The following is a 20,178-nucleotide window of genomic DNA, read 5'->3' on the forward strand; positions in this document are numbered from 1 at the left end:
GCAAACCAGTAGTGCACGCACAATGAAACACCGCCTTGCAGGTTAAGTAGCTGGGTGCATCTAGTCATCTGCAGCATGTCTCATCCTTCAGATTGCTGGCCCTCATTTCGGCTTGCGCTGCTGCAAGATAGTCTAAAACCTTTGAGGAAATTACATTTGCTAATAGTAGTTCATTAAAAGCTGCATTGTTTGATAATGTAAACATATAAAACTATTTTTAAATGTTAAAAAAAAATATTTTTCCAGATTGATATTTTTTATGAAGTCTTAAATATATTGCCTTACAACTCCAATAACAATTGCCAAATGGCATCAGAAAAAAATATTTTGACAAAATAAATTCATATTTTTAAATGCCAATGAAAAATGTTTTTTTTAGTTACAAATTAAAGGTTTATTAAGTGGAAAAAAAATTATTTTGTCAAAAATTAAATAGTGGTTCATTTTCTTTTAGGAGTTAAAAAAAAACACATATACAAACACACAAAGATTTTCTCTTCTGGCGAGGACAAAATTTCCTCAGGATTTATGTAAAGTTTTATGGTTATTTATATGGAATTTTTTTTTCCCCTACATCTTGCCACGTTAATTTTGAGAAGACTAATATAGTAAAGCCGGATTTAACACACAGTAATTCGGAACCATTATTAATACCCACATTATCAGCCAAGTATTTTACAGAGAAGAGAGTCTGGCAGTTCGTCAGAAACAGATTACAACTGATGAGGATAAGTAAAAATCAAAATGCTGCTCGGGGTGTCAAAAGTTGACAGTTTTAAGATCAGAGGTTAGAAACATGGCATGCCAGCTCTGTGATTAGTTTCATTCAAAACAGGGTGGCGAAGAGAAAAAAACTTGTATGGATCTCGTGGAAAACATCTGGTTGCATATTCACATCAAAGACTCCTAAAGCCTAACAACCTAAAACATTTTTCTGGGTGATAACACACAGTGAGCGACAACCGACCGGATACAGGTCCACACACACTCCTAGCACGGTGAAAGCCCAGGCAGTTATCTTCTCCCATGTGGCTTAAAAAAAAAAGTCTTACTTTGCTTCGTTTACCAAGCACATAAACACTGGACAGAAAAAGAGAGGAACATTGTAAGCAGCTAGTGTGTTCTTAAGTTAAAACAAGCCAAACATATAATCCATAAATGTTAATATAAATAATGATTTTTTTTCATATAGTGAAAAAATCATAACAACAAGTTTTAATTTTTTTATATACCTACATTATAGTTAACTATAGATTAAAACTGCTCACTGTACATGCTTTTTAAACCCACCGTCTTGAAGTTTCGTCACACTAACTGCAATCGCCTTACATGTTCACTTTGCACTGTTTATGAAAAAAAAATTTTTTTTTTAATATCCTATCTTGAATACCATGAAAAATATTTATATATTCCGTTCAAAATTTTACCAATATCAATTGTAGCTAACTTAACCTAACCAACCTTTCCCTTACGTATTATTTTCTAATTTCCCAGAAGCCACTAAACTACACACTTACTTCTATTGTATTTGTTATATTATGTGAAAATAATTTTTTAGTGGGATTCTAATTCTTACAATTCAAATTCGATATTCGTATTGGATTCAAAATAAAAAACTGATATTGGCACAAGCCTAATACCTGGTTTCATGATGTGGCATTTTGACGGGTTAACACACAGAAAAATACATGGTTTACAGATATTCAAGCAACAGTTATAATTAGAGAAATATAATATATATTAATATCATTTACATATAATACAGTAATTACAAAGAATTTAAATTAAAAAACAAAGCAAGAAAACATGTTACATATTACAGGAACGTTTTTCCTTAAAATACATAAACAAGATTTAAAAACAATTATTAAAAACAGAAATATCCTATAAATTTATAATTTTTTTTTATTATTACAAAGATAAAATTAATGACAGGTCATAAGTTACAATAACTATAGAGACAGCAAAAATAGTTTACTTTCTTAAAACTCATGTACTGAGGTGGTAATATTTACAGTAAAACCTTTGTAACTCTACATCCACAACTTTTTTCCTACCACTACATCTTGGGTACCGAACTTTCAAAAGGTACAGCCCGTGGAACAAAGTCTTAGATTTAATGGTCACTTGCATATATGTACCGTATGTACCTATTAACTCATCATGGTATCATTGACTATGAACACTGGCACGCTACTAATTACATATCTGTTTTATTGGCTGCAAAATCATTCCAATTAAGTAAAACATATATATATAGACTCTGAAAAAAAAAAAGTTGACAAATCAAAGTACATATAAAGCACTACTGTTGATTTCTGATTTCTGTACTACCCATGGTTGAGTTGGCAGAAAGAATTGATAAGCAAGTTGATCAAGTAATTTTATTACAGAATAAATACTGACTGTGGTGATGAAATAGTAAATGTTTCATTGTAGCTCCCAGGCCCACAGAGATCAGGTAAGCAATACATTAAAAAAAATGTTCATTTAAGTACTTCAGAATAAAAACATAAAATGGGGTTTTATTCTAGGTTTAGTTTCCAACTTAAGGACAGTTCAACATCACTCATACTTCACATAGCTGTTAGGTTATTGGTAGAAATGTAAATGGGAAAAATCTTCTAGAAAAATGTAACAAATTTTTCCAAAACATTTTCCTTTTATCCATAACCAACATAGATGATTTACATAATTTAAGATAGAAACATTAATACAATAATTTTTTTTTCTGCAGATTGGTAGGTACAATTTTAGTTCCTATCAGTTGGTAGAGGATATGTTAAATGAGCCATTACTAGAGACATGCATTTATCAAAGTTGTGATCACGTGATTTTTTTACTTCTCATAAAATGCAGAGGATTAACTTACAAAACCTTAATGCAAAATTTATGTTTAAAAACAAACTTGCATCAATTTAAATATTTTTATATCTGTAGTTCTATGGAAACTTTATTCTCGATTTGTGTTTATGTTGTTTGTTTACTAGTCGATGAAATTTACGTAAATACGCAAAAAAAAAACGGGTTAATTAAAAACACTTTTACCTAAAAAGAACACCACTTTGTATCATAAAATAAAATAACAAATGCGTGTCTAGCCATTACGTTGTAAAGAAAGATCAAATGTATAATTTATTTGGTTCTGTTTGTGTTAAAAAAATTGATAAATTTTAGTGTGATCATTTAGAAAATTTTAAAGTTTCGCAGAAGTTTTTCTGGTAAATCGCCGGGAAATTTTCTCAAACATACTTTTCCAGAAAACTAACATCTTAAGTTATTGCCGTTATTGGTGAACCGTATTTTGCACGTAGTGATCGTTCGCTGATAGAGCTTCATCGGCAGTTTCAATAAACGAGCGCCCCGGGTTTCGAAACAGCCGCACGTCACGCCGGGCTGGCACCGGCGACGAGAGCCTGCAGCTTCTCGACGACGGCGGCCATCGTCGGCCGGCGCCTCTTCTCGCTCTCGATGCACTCCAGCGCGAGCGCAAACGCGAGCTCGGCCTCGGGGAGCGGCGCCCCCCCTTCCGCGTCCAGCAAGGGCGCGATCGACTCCTCACACGTGTCCGTCACGTGAGTTACCTTCGGAACAGCCCTCCTGTTACTCCAGCTCGAGCCCACATCACAGTCCACACCACACGTCAGTCAAGACTGCTTGTCATCAACAGTGCACCAATACATAAACATATTCTTCAAATGTTAATTAATATAACTCTCCAAAGAAACTGACATTATGAAAAGCCATTGTGGAAAACCATAACATTAGGAACATACAAAGTATTTTTTGAAGTATTCAAGCTGTATTTATATTTATTTATAACTGTTATGTGTAAGAATATAATGAAGTTGATTACATAAAACAAATATTAGTGTGTGGTAAGTTTAGTCCCCCCAGACACATTGCTTTTTCCCAATCCGAAATGTGTAACCTCATTGTCATGCCATTTTTTTTATCTGGGACAATTTCTTCAGATGTTCCATTTCATAAACATTGCATTTTGTTTTCTGTATTGAATGATGTTGTCGCTGCATATATGCTACTTGTTACATGCAGTTTGTAAAAGTCAAGCAATTATTAATATTATAATAGTAATTAAAGATAAAAAACTGTAAACGGCAAATGCATGCTTTAGTAACCATTCCAACCCTTGCATTAATATTTAACTCACCAAATCAAATCCTTCTCTTCCTTCATCGTAAGGTGGCAGCGCTGTCAACAGTTCAAGCATCACCTGCAAAGTAGGAGAAATTTAAACACTTAAGTGCGCATACACACCGAATTCTACTGTACAAGCTTAATGCAAAGGGAGAGTTTTTTTAATTCTTTAAGATGTGTGGCTTAAGACGAGAGCTTCAAGATCGCGCTGGAGGCTGACCCTCTTAGAGCTTGGGTACTAAGATGAGGCCAAGTTGAATTTGAGGGACGGGACAATTTGAAGATGAAATACAGGCCAGTGCAAGGTTAAAATGAATGACTCATCTACTGGAACTAACGCTGAGCTGTCCCATCCATATAAAGACGTTTCCATTGCTGCTGAGACGAAAAGCTTGAGACTCGAGTGTTTGGAACAACTCGAGAACTTGCTGAACCACAGAATGACGCATAACATACACCCGAGAGATGTTCGGACAACTCGGAGGAAAGGATTTTTCAACAGCTGGGCACTGGAGGTTAGCGTTGTAGCATCCAAGACAGGACCGGTGGTGAGGAGTTGTTTAAAAGGCCAGTGCTGTACAAGGATAGTGATTTAAAAGGAGTATTGGTACATGCATTGAACCACTTAGGCATCCACAAAGTGCACATAAATAAGTGGAAATCTCGCAGTGGGCTAAGCAAAACTATTGTCCTTTACCTCACCACACGAGGGTAACTCCCAAACATTAACATAAGGGTGAAAGAGAGGGGAAAAAAGGGTGAGACAAATAATGTCTACTCAATTTCGTTTCCAGAGATGAGTCCCGTGAGAACACTTCAACTAAACAAAAATATTATTTTTTCGCAAGAATGATTTTCAATCTCCACGTAGTTCCAAAAATCTCTTTAAAGGCAAAGCACCAGCCGTACATTCACCACACAACAAAGGTACACAGGTTTACAACGTATGCAAGTACCCACCACTCCAAAGCTGAAGGTGTCCAGTTTCACGGAGATGTCTCCGCGAAATGCTTCCAAAGGCATGTACGCTGAAGTGCCATACACCGTGTTCGTCTTCATGCTGATGCTCTTGGTCTGGCTGGTGGTGGAGCCTAGTCGCACCAGGCCGAAGTCTCCGAGCTGCGGAGAAGATCGTGATACAGTTCCACTGTGCTCTAGCCACATCGCTACAGCTTTTAACTACAAGTCATCTAAAAACATTTTTGACAAATAAAAAATATTGGTGGGTTGACATGCAAACCCTTGCTAAATAATGATTTCTATCCTACCATATTAAAACTTTCTAAAAACATAAAACTTTTATGAACTGACATGAACACTTTCATGGAGCAAAGTGACGCAGTGGTAATACGTAAATACACTGGACTTGCTGTTCAAGAGACCCGGTTTCAAATCCTTTCTGAGCCATCGTTTTTTCGGTTTTACATGGTTTTCCAAATTACGTCTGGCTATTGGAATGGTTCCTTGTTACAGGCCATGGCAGATACGTAGGAAATTTTCTGATCTGAGTTATCGCGTGTATCTGTTTCTAATAACCTCATTGTCAACATGTTAAATCTAAATTTATTAGCTTTATATCATGTAATTACTTATGTTTCTTTTCTTATAATAGCCTGTTTTTTTTTAATATTTGACTATTTGTATATATGTATGTTGTGCGAAATATTAAAGTTTTTCTAAACTCTTAGTAGGCATGTCACAAATAAATTAAAAAAATTATCACTTATTATAGAAACAATCAAATCACACCTTATTTCTTGACATGACATGTATTTTGATACATGTTTGAATTTTTTTTTTGTGGTGTTCATTTCAAAATGAAATGAGGAGTGGTGATGCTATGAGAATGGAGCACTGACAGAATGAGAGGTTGGTGGAAACTGAAAAATCCTGAGAAAAAGCACTGGCTCACAGCACCTTCCGCCATGATCCTCACTTGCCAAAATATCTGCATTCAACCTCGCCAGAAATCAAACTCGACTATCTCTATGAATACCAAGAGCTCTGACCACTCAATAAAATTTTACTAAATACTTGCACTGTGTCGACAAACATGCTTTGTAACACACACGAAAACCACCAGATATTTTGACGAAAAATGACAAAAATTAGCATACTACCGTAAGTAATTTTGGCAGAAGCAAGCTGGAGTTTCACTTAAGCCGTAAACTCTAAGTGTACGTAATGGAAACTTAACACGTGAGTAACAATAAGCTGACCGGCACCTTGGGCTGCAGGTTGTCATCCAAAAGAATGTTGGCACTCTTGATGTCACGGTGGATGAGCGGCCGTTCGTACGCCGTGTGAAGGTATACAATGCCACGGCCAGTTTTCAGCGCAATCTGCAGCCGCAGCTTCCACGGCAGGATGTCGCCAGCACCCTTGAAGCAAACATCCGTTTCAATTTAACACCACGACTATTGTGGCGAATTCTAAAAACTAAATGATACGTGCGTATGTAAGTATTTGGTTGAATTTCAGTGAGCTATGACTGAACTCAAGAAAATGTAGTCTGGCCAAAGAAAGATTAAAACTTCAATTCAAAATTCAACTTTACAGATCTTACTTTAGATCTGAATGTGATTTTTAATAACTCCAACAAAATATTATAATTTATTTTAAGTTCAAATTTTTTCATATTGAAGTTTGTTTCATGCTTACACTTTACAATGATATGCACTAATTATATTTTAAAAAAATGAATGAATGATTAAAATGAGTTAACTGGATAGAAAATTAGACCTCTGATGTTCAGAAAGTCTAATGATGGAGAAAAGATTTTATAGTTTTATTCTCAGGCCAACTTTGTTTTTAAAATAGGTTATTTCAATGTTATGGTTTTTAATTTTTATAGAACTGTTTATTGAAATAGATAGCATATAACTGAACAAATATGATACGTAATGTTTCATGATACTAATTTCTCCTTAACATTGTCATTTTGACTGATACATGATGCACTTTTACAACATAATAATTTGTAATATGCATATCTTAACCTTTCTAAATAAAAAAATAAATAAAAAAACTTAAGTATTTTTGTGTTTGAAAAATGTTCTAAGATTGAAATTTAAAAATTAGTAACAAATAACAGTTTAAGATTAAAAAGGTTTAACTTACTCTTATCTTACTTATTTAATTGTGGTACAAACCAAATAAATTACTTTCATTCAATTTAATATTTTAAAGTTTAGGTTTTTGCCATTAGAGTTAAGTTTTGATTGAAAATGCTGATTATTTTCATGATTTTAATTGCATTTCGGTGCTCTGTGTGTTATATGGTTAGGGACACCTGTAGTTCGCGAATACATTTCGTGTCAAGGTATTTCACAAAATACTGTATCTTTCCTCCTGTGGTTATTGGCTGAGGTCGGTGAGAGGTGTCGTGACGGGGCCAATGAGAATGTGGTCACCGTACTGCTGCACCCTCACAATTTGGCATGACTCTCAGAAAAAGCTACAGTGTTTTGTGATAATACCTTGACATGAAATGACATCGCGAAATACAGGTGTCCCTATATATGGTGCATTGACATACTTTACAGTGTTATTTGTCATATAATCTCGTCCCCACTGGTTGGTAATCGCTAATCATGCACTCACACGACACGCAAGCCTCTCTTGAAGGGAACCGTTGCTCATGTACTGGTAGACGAGGCAATAGGCGGGGCCGTCGCAGGAATACCCGAGCAGGGGGAGTAGGTTCTCGTGCCGGTACCTGAAACATCGACAAACCAGCAGGGTTGACTTACTCACAAAAGTAAGAAAGAAAAAAACAGATGCATAATAAAGGTTTCACGCTGAACATTTTTTACCCTTCTCCGTGTTTGTTCTGCTAAGTTGACTTTGTTTAATGAGCCAGCCTAGAAAACATTTTATCTAGAGCTGAGACAATACTGTATTTTCTGGCCAATGTGGCACCTTGCAAATGCTAGCGCACAGTAACTAAACTTCCAAGTTTTAGTAGGGGAAATATTCCTTTCCTGAACCTTTCTAAAAGCACTCAAAAAAATTATTTTCACAAATATTGTAACATTTGGAAAAGATACAGATTAGAAAACGTTTCCATGCACCAGCTCATGTTTTGGCCTCTGGCAAGGAACCACCCAATTATTTGCCATGAAAGGTGTTACCGTAGAAGATCTGGATTTAAAACCCAGAGTTCTTTTGAATGCAAGCTCCCACCTTATTCCATAACAATTGACACCATAACAAGTACCCTTTATACTTCCAAAGAGTAAAAGTATGTAAAAAAATTCAGGCTGACCAATCCAAGTAATAATAATATAGAACCACTGCACAAGAACATTAAATAACCTATAAGGAAGTGTAAGGTGGAAAATAAATAATAAGAAGCATATTATAAAGGATAAGAATTATTAAAGAATAACTGCAAGACCAAACAGTCTTTAGGATTAGAAGGCTTGCAAAAAAAAATAGACTGGGTAGTTTATACATGTTACGAGTTTAGAACATAACAAGTTGATAATGGAAGATGATGAAACTAGGTAAAATGCATAAGAAAATCACTATGTAAAGGCAGCGAAAGAGATGGCTGAAGCGTACTGATCTCCAAGTTTGGGAAAGGTGGCAGTAGGAAGAGGATTTTAAGGGAATGTTTAAGTTCACAAGATAAAAACTTAGAAAATTAAAAGAACACATATGTTATATGAATGCAGTTAGGTACACACTTTAATCATCAACGTGAAACATTAACCCAACAAACATGCAGCAGCAAAGTTGTGTAACATAACACTCACCGTATTCCCCGTAAAGCTAAAAGAAATAAGAAAAATAGCAGGTCAATAACTTACTACATAACTCAATCATTAATAACTAAATCTACCAAGCTGTACAATATATAGCACTATGAATTCACCAACACTGTGGTCAGGCTGCCAGGGTAAAAATTTGATTATTTTCTTGTATGCAGTAAATGCATGGATTTTCTAAGGGTGCTCGCATTTTCCTTTCACGTGGAGCCAATCACGCTCCGTTGTAGGGCATAATTCCACAATATCCTTCAAGTTGAACGGATGCCCAAAGGTAGACTGGTCCTTAGATCGCATCTCCTCCCTCAGAGACCAAACCCCCACTACCACAGAACACACACCAATATAAACCAAAACTATAATTAGAGCTGCTTCAATACAAATAATTTTCTGCTGAACATGTGCATGGTGAATGAATAACTGCTTCTCCTATTGAACAGTTACCCCGAATATGGATCTAATGCAAAAATTCAAAACAATGCCTTACAACAGTTAGCTCTGTTTATTGGGGAATACCAACTTTTAGTCAAACAAAAAATAATGTAGGAAATTGGGACTTGTACATTAGTGGCATTGTTACCTGTTGCCTATTGTAAAAATCACTATTCCACTAAAAAGGGTTGTTTCATTTTTGTCGGTTAGTTTTCTATACAGATAAGCTCTTCAATTAAATGAATGAATGAATGAATGAATGAATGAATGAATGAATGAATGAATGAATGAACGAACAAACAAACAAGTGAATGAATGGAAGCTTAATGTCTCAACATCGAGTTTAAAAGAAATTGTGATGGGTGATGAACTGATGAGGTGAGGAAGAAACAGAGATGGAACGAATTGGTGGAGGGAATGGGTGATACCCTGAGAAAACCCACCAGTTCATGGAATGCCCACTACTGAAATGAGTTATTTACAGAATTTTGATTTGGTCATGCTATTTTTACAGGCACTTTAACTTAGCACAACAGCAAATAATCTTAATGCCAGTTTGGCTTCATCTACCACCATGTGATTTCATACTTTGAGACTGGCTACGGAAAACCTTTACCAGAAGTAATCTTGCGTGCAAGCCTTCGAAAGTTTTGAGTTCCCTACTTCAGTAGAACCATGCCTGCCAAGACAACGCGAACCGACACATCGCCACGCACCCACCTGCTGAGACTCTCTATCTCGTTGCGGAACTGGAGCTGGGCACTGAAGGCGTCGCTGTTCAGCCGCTTGACTGCGACCCTGTCACCGGACGGGAATATCCCGAGGTAGACCGTCCCGAAGGCTCCCGTGCCCAGCTTGCGGCCCCGCGGCTCCGTCGCGGGCAGGTCGCAGAAGCTGTCCGTGAAGTTCTCCAGCTCGACGTAACTGAAGTGTGGCAGCCTCGCGTCCAGAGGCAGCGTCTCCTGCTCCGGCGCCCTTGAGTACACACGGTGGAGAACAATCCACCTTCCAGTGAGCTACTGAGTCAAAGAAACACTGATGACAATGAAAAACCACACTGAGTCTCTCACCAAAGATGGATCTCGGTCTAGATTAGTGGTACCCAAACTCCTTGAAGTCGGGGAAAATTTCAAATCCTAGAAATAATTGTAGTCACATCATATCCAAATTGCTGACAAATATGTTATATTAGAGACCCGGAAAATTTGCGGGTTCAACGACCTCCAGGATGGACTCCAATATCCTCTACACACTCTGACAAATGCCAACTGTTCATTGGCTGCTGACTTGTGAGTCGTCTCGACTGGGTGGCCTGTGATTCGACACTTCTATGAGTGAGGGTCTCTAATTGGCTCTCAGACCTCCAGATTAACAGTGAACCAATGACAGAAGCCGCACTAAGGTATAATTATTTGTTATTTAGCATAACACAAAATGAACCCGCGAATTTTCCGGGTCTCTAGTTATATGTATTAATTAAGTCACATATTGCATATACATATATACTGATGGTGAACTCAAAGCTTGTTTACAAACAGTTAAGAGTGACTACAAGTGCCATACTGAACTAAAACACCGTTCGAGAAAAACCTGTGCAGTCATTCATATAACACACAATAATGAGGATTCATGGTTCGTATCCTCTTGTGCAAACACATATAAGGTGATTTTAAGGACCCCTTTAATTCGTCGCCTGACACTATCACAAAATATCTCAAGAAAATAATAGGTAGTGCACAAAATATAATTATGTTGATTAGTTCAATTCTCAAAGGTACGTCCATTCGTCCAGAATTATCTCTGGTACATATATTTAACCCAAGCATAGTGTCTAACTGAAATTTATAGCCCTAAAGGTAATTTGATTGCTAATTACATTTAACTTTATAAGTTTAAAGTGAGCAGCTCACTGAAACTTTCCCCCCATGTTTCCCACTTGTGCCTACTGGAACCAACCCTGGATCACCTTTGCAGGAGGATACTAATTCATCCACTCGACCAGAGTTGCCCCGAAGAAGCACACTTACGTGCAAGCCTTTCTAATTCAAACTGTTTTAGAGATACATTCTTTATAATGGCAGCTGGGACCGAGCACTTGGGACAGGGAAGCCAGGGGAAGGAATGGGCGGCCTCTCGACTAAGAAAATACAGGATGGCCGCTCTGACTACCCAACATTAAGCTAATATCTTGAAAAAAATTTTTTTGTATACTAAAGGAGTTCATGGATAATGTATTAAAGTTTTATGATGCAATTTCTATTACTAGGGAAGAAACCTGAAAATTATTAAAGTTGAAACAAATGAAAAAAACTTGCTATCATTAAAAGTTACCATTTTGTGACCCCTGTGTCCTACACCTCAAAGATACTGAGTTACACTGGCAAGAAGGCCATTCAGGGCACAAATGGGCTAATCACGTTTTCTTTTTATTATTAAAATTGACTTTCAAATTGAATATAAAATTATTCACAAATGATGAACGTTTTTCTTATGTAATTCAAACCATTTTTCCTCCAAATTTCTCAGAGGTCCAGAAAAATTAATACAGGATATGGTAAAATTACAGTATTTTCTCGCATAATCGTCAAACATTTTATTCTAAAATCAAGTTTTAAAAAGTAGGGGTGCAACGATTATGCGAGAAATTTTTTTTTGTTAGATAAAGTTATTCATAAAAACATAGCCATTCATGGAAAGTACAATTATTTAAAAAGTGAAGTTTAAAAGAGGACGCCGAAAAATTTAAATTAATAAGTCATGCAACAAAAACTTTTCTTTAACTTTAAATAAAAAACCAAAACTATTACGCCATCGTGAGTCGGTACGCATAACTATTGTCGAAGTACAGACTTACCACGAAAGAGTGCAGACCATCAAATGTAGTTAACTTGACAGTTGACAGAGAGCGCGCGTTACATGCACTCAGCCAGATATCAATATTCGACTATGTAAATGCGCTCTATACGGGAAGCAACATAACCAAACACGAATGATGCCAACTAGCCCTGGCTACATTATTGTAAGTGGTACATCGCGACGATGCAAACGAACAGATAAAGGTAATAACGTTTAAAAATTTCTTTAAAAGAAAATTTACACGTCAGACAACTTCATATTTCCGTTAATTAAATAAGTAAGTGGTAATATCTGAATAAATATTACATTTCTACTTTAAAATACATTGTTTAAATGAAAAAGATACCTACACAAAGCACTCGGCATTTAATAGCGGGACCAAAAACAAAATGTGACGTTTACGCGAGAAGTTTTTTTATCCCAATTTTGACGGCCTGAAATATAGGTGCGATGGATATGCGAGTGCGACGATTATGCGATAAAAGAGGGTAAAAAGAAAGAAACATATGCACATAAATAAGGGAAAAAAATGAGAATGCATTTTTCTTAAATCAGTAAAGTTTTGTGTTTTAAATTTTTTTTTCAACTGATTATATACGTACTTAAAAATAGAGTTTTTTTTAAAGTATAATTTAATCAAAATAACAGAATTATATATTTTTTTCAAACAAAAAACATTTTCAGGAAACCAATCTAAATTTCTTAGTTAATCTTTTTGGCTTCATTAATGTTACACGATTTTCATTTTCATTTTTTTTTTTTTTAACGAGTTTTGTCTTGCTGCATCTATTGGTAATGAATAATGTTTAAAAAGAAAGGAACATCAAATAATTCCCGAATGAGGAACATAGTTTGACTGCTCGCACACCCCTACAGACCCGAGGTCCAGGCGCTCCGCGATGAGCCCCTCCCGCAGCTGGCGCGGGGTCTCCCCGCGCTCTGCCCCCAGCCCCAGGCTTGCAGCCACGGGCACCAGTTGCTCGATCACGTCGGTCGACACGTCCACGGGGGCCGCCGGCCCGCTCCCCGGTCGCTCCGGCCTGCCGACTGCCGGCACCGCACACCCTTCCTCACCCCGTGCTCTCCTCATCCCGACAGTTTGGTTTGGATACCACAAACACTTCAGGAGATACTGAACCATTCACCGACTTTTTATTGAAACTTACAACGAATACTAGCTATTAAAACTGTTTTGTTATTAATTAATATAGACCTGCAAAATTCGCGGATTCATTCGGTGATCGGCTAGAATTCAAACACACATACCTCTTAGATGATTTTGATATTGGCTTACTGTTCATCTGGACAAATCTCAACCAGTTATATACCCTCAACCAAAGAAGGATCGAATCACAGACAAACCAGCTGAGACGACTCACAAGTCGGCAGCCAATGAACGAACTTGCGTTATTTGCCGGGAGTGTACAGGGGTATGTGCAGTCAATCCTGAAGGCCATCGAAACCGCGAATTTTTGCAGGTCTCTATTAATTAATTATTATTTACTTTAAATTTATTGCACTCGATGTAAACAGTATGGAAAGCATCAAAAAAACTGCTGGAACTTTTCCAGCAAACTCTAAAGACTGCATGCATGAGTACCACATTTATAAAGTGCTTATGTACATAATAAAATAAATGTAAACAAAAAAATTGTGAGTGAGTCTTTCAGTACTGGCAAGAGATGTGTAAAATCTAACCTCGGTAATGAGAAAATTCATATGTTCTCGTGTTGCAAATACACTTATAATTTGAAACTCGGGCCTCGGACATAAACTTTAATGTAGAATTCTTTAAAATAATGCCAAACGTGATGAATACATGCAAACTGTGTTTTCAACTTCATTTCTTGAAGCGAATCACACGTAGGTTCTGCACCTGCCGCTAGAATTCGTTGACTATTAAATCAATTGCAGACCAAAATTTTAAACTATACTATAACGAAATGGCTACGATAAATATGAAAAAAGCTTGAAAAAAATTCTAAACCCATTATTCATGATTTTCGACATTAAAATTTTACTAAAATACTGCCCATATCGTTAAATTTCATTAAAAAAAGTTAGTAATATAAAGTTTTCCTTTGGCTTTCTGATTTCTTATCTGCGCCATCCTCCACAGATGGCAGCACCATGTTCACACATTTACGTTCCATTCATGAAATTACTCCTACTAAATGCTGTTAACATAACAGAAAAAAAGAAATAGTCTCCTACATACTATCAGAGCAAATATTTTATCTCAATTTATATTGGCAAAACATTTTTTTCAGGTTAAAAAAAAAAATAGGTACAGGTAAGTAGAGCTATGTAAAACAATCCTTGAGGATTGCCACATTCAGAATTTAAAAATAGTCTAAATTTAATAAATTTTTTCGAGTATTGAAACCGCAAAATATTTATCATCAACAGAACTACCTGCGACTTCTGATAATTTTTTTTTCTTTCCAGTTATTTACGAAAGTGCGACACAGGCCACAGCTAGCCGGTGAGGTGTGGACCGGCACATGAAGCGGGACGGACCTCCGAGCAGCTGCTCCGCCACGAAGTCGGCAGCGCGGAACAGGTCCTGCCCCTGCAGGACGCGGAGCAGCGCCGCGAGCGTGGGGCGATCCCGGCCGCTCGTCGACCACTCCTCCAGGAACACCTCGGCGCACAGCCGCTGCTGCCGGCCGGCCCACTGCTCCACCAGCCTGCCTCGGCACACAACACACGCGCCGTTCTACTGAGTCAAACCAATTTCTGACCCTTTTCTCCAAAAACTTCACGACCGATTTCAAAAAGATTAACACTATTTGATTCAGCATCCACGAATTACCCTTATATCAAGTTTTCAGGTCTGCTGGTAAAAAGTGCTTACTTTGCCTCTTATTGACTGGCCTATAATTGAAAACCTCCGACACACCAAAACCCACGGCCCAAATGCTGCTCTCCTATGCCCGACGAGGGCTAGTTGAGCGTCAAAAAACAGTCACTTCCATCACACACAGTTGTTCTTAAAACTGAATTCCACAATGCAAGCTGCACCTGAATACAATGTTTCCTGTGTCCCATGAACATGGCATGGACCACCGGCTGGTCAAATGAGTGGCTTCACACAGTACCAATGTGCTAACGGATGCATGGCCACCCCCCTGGCCCTACCCCTTACTCCTGTTCCCGTTCAGGGGTATGGTCACACACAGTAGGTACCAATGTGCTAATGGATGCATTGCCACCCCCAGGCCCTACCCCTTCGTCCTGTTACCGTTCAGGGGTACGGATGTGTGAGGTATTCTGCATTATTAAAAGTAACATGGCCTATCTGGCCACACACACACGGTGTGCAGAGCTTCAGAAGAAACCACACATTTTGAAAAAAAGCTTGTGATATCAAAGTGTGTCTGTTTACGAAGAGCATTTTAGAACACGCTGAGGGCGGATGAGTAGCCCTGTTTACGTACTTGGATTTTAAACTGTATTTTTTTAGGAGAGCAAAAAGTGCTTAAATGATTGTTAACAGTTATTTTGTAAGGCATGAAACTCCCTGGTACAGATTTTTGAGAGCACTCAAAGGACTTGCATTACACCTTCATCTTCGTTTCCCCATCATATAATGTTATGGTTACCACTCAAATCTCACAGTTGCTCCATGCGCGCCAGTTCAAAGGAGACACTGCACTAGAAGCACCAGCGAGCGTCACACTTATCACCCCGCCTCACCGACACAAATACACCCTTGACTGTGCGGGCCCCTTACCATCTCGCCGACAATGAAGCCAACACATACGGACACAGACGTTAGAAGCCAGATTTTAAAAAACCACCCCATTCCCCTTTCCCATCCCCTTAAAAAAGGATAGGCTATTGGTATTTATGAATAAAATTTTGCATACTTGTCCGATTAAAAAAAAAATCCTCCCATCCCCTTGTCCACATGAGATTTCAAAAACCACCCCTAATTCTCTTTACTACCCCTAAAGCAGTATTATGGTACTTCTTGATTAACTTTTGCAAACTCAACTTTTAAGTTAAGAGAAAATTAACTGTCTACATTTAATAAAAATTTCACCCCCATCAAATTATCTACACGAGATTTCGAAAAACCACCTGTCTACCTTTCCCACCACTTCAAGTATCTGTAGTACTTATACAACTTGATAACATCTTACACAGTCGATGTTCAAAAGAAGAAAAAATACTGTCTACATCTGGTTTTCATAAAAACATTTAATTGAATACATGTTCTTTTAAAAAAAAAATATCCAATTCCCCTTTCCCACCCCTTTAAGGAGAATTTTTCTCTTCTTGATGAAATTTTGCACACCTGACGTTAAAAATACGATAAACACTAATATCTACATCTGATTTCAACAAAAAGTTAAATTGAATACATCAGAATTTGAAACACTACTTTTCTCCCAATCTTCCCCGTTCCACCATCATACATCTTCCTTTTTATATGACTTAAATCAGAATTTGGACAAATTTTGATGAAATTTTACACACTTGATGTTCAAATTAAGGAGACAATTACTGTTAAAATCCGATTTCGAAAAGAAAAAAAAATCCCCTTCAGCGCTGGGTACTTCTACTAGTAAATGATAAAACATGTACCTAAGCCTATGCCGAACACTTACTTTATGTGCTCCACTTTGTATTTTGGAAGAAACGGTGCGTCGCCATCGAGCGACTTGGGCATCCTGGCCATGAGTGTTTTCCAGTTATCGCTCTGTTCCAGTATGCTGGCCAGATTAAACAAGTCGCCGGCCGGCAGCTTGCGAACCTCCAAGTTGGGGTCCATGCCTGCACACAGAACACAGTGAGTTCCAACAAACTATTTTAATCATTGCTTGTAATTATTTTGAACAAAATTCAGTAAATGATCAAAAACAACTGAAGATCACTTTAAATCTCTAGTGACACTACTACTCAATGTTAAAAAAATTGAGGAAAAATTGCCTTACACTGCTTTTAAAAACTCTTTTGCTGTTCTTTTGAAACAAAAGTTTTTAGGGTAGGTACTAATTTCGTTAGGAATTATATAAATTTTGTTTTGTATGGAAACAGTAGTTATCATAATTTCTTAAAGTCATGCTACAATTATCATAAAATTTATCTATCATTGTAACTGTAATTGGTGTAGTAGTAAACTCAAGACACTTATTATACACAATAACCTTATTTATCCTCATGAATCCTGATTAGCCCTTATTAGTGAAGGTAGTGAAGGGATATACAATCTCAAAGACATAGACTACTTTATCAACAGTGAATATTATCTGTCCTTCCACCATTATTACTGGTGAAAAAAATAAAATTACAATTACAGAATGCACTTTGTTAATGCTAACTTAAGGGGGAAGCCCAGCCATTAACGTGTTTTCAATTTTTTTTTTTGCTATAGTTTCAAGTTTGTTTTTGTCATCAAAAATTATGGTGTGACACAGAATAAAAAAGTATCAGTTTCTGATTTTATACCTCATGACAGCCTGATGTTCACTAATAGGTTAAAGGTTTCCAGGAGGAAATTAATAATGGATTATTTCACTGGGACAACAGAAACTATCATAATTATTAAAAAGGTCCATAAAAGTTATTGGCAATAAGTGCTAAAAGCTAGGTCCTCTGTCATGTTGAACATAAAATGTCATATGGGAACCATAATGTTAAAGCTGTGGCTTAATAGTTGAAAACTCAGACGGTAAGGCCTAGTATCGGTAAATATTTACTTGGGCGGTATTTCCGAAAAAAAATGTTAAAAATCTGAAAATACCTTTATTTAATGCTCTTCAACTTCCTCTTTTCATTAAAAGCGGCGGAGATTAGAAATCCCAAATACTTTAGGAGATATTGAATTTTTAAATTTCTTCATATGTAGTTGAGCGGTATTTGCGAAAAAAAATGTTAAAAATCCGAAAATACCTTTATTATATGCTCTTCAACTTCCTCTTTTCATTAAAAGCGGCGGAGATTAGAAATTCCAAATACTTTAGGAGATATCGAATTTTTAGATTTCAGCACAAAACCAGCGCATTCCTGTGGCGTGCGTGCACCATTGTTTCTTGTTTACGTACGAGTATCTGTTTTTTTATTGGATAATGATGTCACGTGATTGTTCGTGATAGGCCAGAATTCAAATGAACTAATACGTGATTATTTAGTTCAATTATTGTTTAAAACGGTGTTTAATTACCGCCTCCAACTTAGGTGAGTTTTTAACGTTTCTAATTTTAAAGTCTTATTTGTTATTTTGATATTGTTGCGCAAGTAATAAGTAACAAAAAAATTTACGTGAGTTGTTACTGTACATCCTTTGTTACGGGTTTGTTATGTAAGGTCAGTTACATTATAAATAATTTAAAACTAAAGAATAATTAAAATTAATTCACATTATTTTTAATATCACCTTAGTTTGAAAGTATTTATAATGTAACTGACCTGACCTAATCGACGATTTTAGTTTACTGTTCACCCTCTGTCCGGGTTTGTTTGGTCAGGTCAGTTACATTATAAATATTTTAAAACTAAACAGCCATTAAAATTAATTCACAAAATAATTTTTAATGTCGGCTTAGTTTGAAAGTATTAATAATGTAACTGACCTGACCTAATCAACCATTTTATTAATTACGCATTCACGATTCACGTATTCACGAACACACGGCAAAATAACAAAAATGGCGCCGCTCGAATGGTTCCACAGGTCTTGTATTGCAAAATTAAAAAATTCGATATCTCCTAAAGTACTTGGAATTTCTTATCTCCGCCGCTTTTAATCAAAAGAGGAAGTTGAAGAGCATATGATAAAGGTATTTTCGGATTTTTAACATTTTTTTTCGCAAATACCGCTCAACTACATATGAAGAAATTAAAAAATTTGATATCTCCTAAAGTATTTGGAATTTCTTACCTCCGCCACTTTTAATGAAAAGAGGAAGTTGAAGAGCATAAAATAAAGGTATTTTCGGATTTTTAACATTTTTTTTCGGAAATACCGCCCAAGTAAATATTTACCCTAGTATCAATTCTATCCCTTCCTGTCCTCGCCAGATAAGTGTGTGTCCTATATACCTCCACACCCTCTGGCCCAATATGCAGTCTAATCTGCAGTTTATCACATCCCGCCCGCTTACTTCTTCACAACTTTAAACAGCCATCTTCTCACTTGAACGGTACCTCGTCATATGTTTCCAGCCATCACTCATGGCATGTGAGTCTCCCCTTCCACCCCCTAAACAATCATCAACGTTCCCGTTACCCATCTGGCCACCCTACATAGTATTATTGCAACTCCTCCACTTCTCTCTGGGAATGGGTCCCAGGTCGTAACCGCATATTCCAGGATCTTTCTGTTTATTTTTTTGTGCCTTTCCTTTACCGCCCTGCCCACTCCCTTTAATCACTACATTTGTCATTCATGAAAATACAAGACAATAAACCTAAATACGTGTTGAATCAATTTATAACAAAAACAAAACTGCATCATAGTCCAAAGGCGGATACCCCCTACCACCTACGCCACACAAACACTTGTCCGCCACAGTCAATATCGAACCCATAACCATAAAAAGGTGAAAACAAATTATTATCACGCCATACAACAAAGAGAGGAAGAAAAAAAAACAATGTTATAATTTTAATTCAGCTAAGAAAGGAGTAAGCACGCAAAGCAAAAAACCACTACCTGTATGCCAAAACAAAACAAATGTCTATTGTCTGAAGAAGGGTCGATGTACTGCCTACATAATATTTCTTAAGAACAGCTTATTTAGCACCGTCACTATTAAAACAACGGTGAATATATTTTATAGTACTGTTGACAACCAACAACTGATCCTGTTGTCTGCTATATTGAAGCATTGACAAATGACAGACTGAAAACAAACGATATTTAGTGAAATAGACCATGCACACATGTCCAAACTCAACCAAACTTCACTCTATGACTACAGCATAGATAATATGTACCAAATATTTGACA

At 36.8% G+C, this 20,178-nt stretch overlaps 1 protein-coding gene across 1 annotated transcript; it reads right to left on the reverse strand.

The window, feature by feature from the left end:
• Positions 1-1,753: 1,753 nt before the first annotated feature.
• LOC134535024 (interleukin-1 receptor-associated kinase 4-like) lies at positions 1,754-20,121 on the reverse strand. Its single transcript, XM_063373856.1, has 10 exons — positions 19,882-20,121; positions 16,835-17,000; positions 14,739-14,908; positions 13,097-13,265; positions 10,083-10,337; positions 7,762-7,876; positions 6,384-6,539; positions 5,119-5,277; positions 4,172-4,234; positions 1,754-3,584 (listed from the first exon to the last, which is right to left on the reverse strand). The coding sequence occupies exons 2-10, from the start codon at positions 16,996-16,998 to the stop codon at positions 3,387-3,389; spliced, it is 1,449 nt and encodes a 482-aa protein (XP_063229926.1). The 5' UTR covers positions 16,999-17,000; positions 19,882-20,121; the 3' UTR covers positions 1,754-3,386.
• Between the last annotated feature and the right edge of the window lie 57 nt (positions 20,122-20,178).

The sequence above is a fragment of the Bacillus rossius genome, chromosome 8, assembly GCF_032445375.1.
Source record: "Bacillus rossius redtenbacheri isolate Brsri chromosome 8, Brsri_v3, whole genome shotgun sequence".
Taxonomy (NCBI): Eukaryota; Metazoa; Arthropoda; class Insecta; order Phasmatodea; family Bacillidae; genus Bacillus; species Bacillus rossius.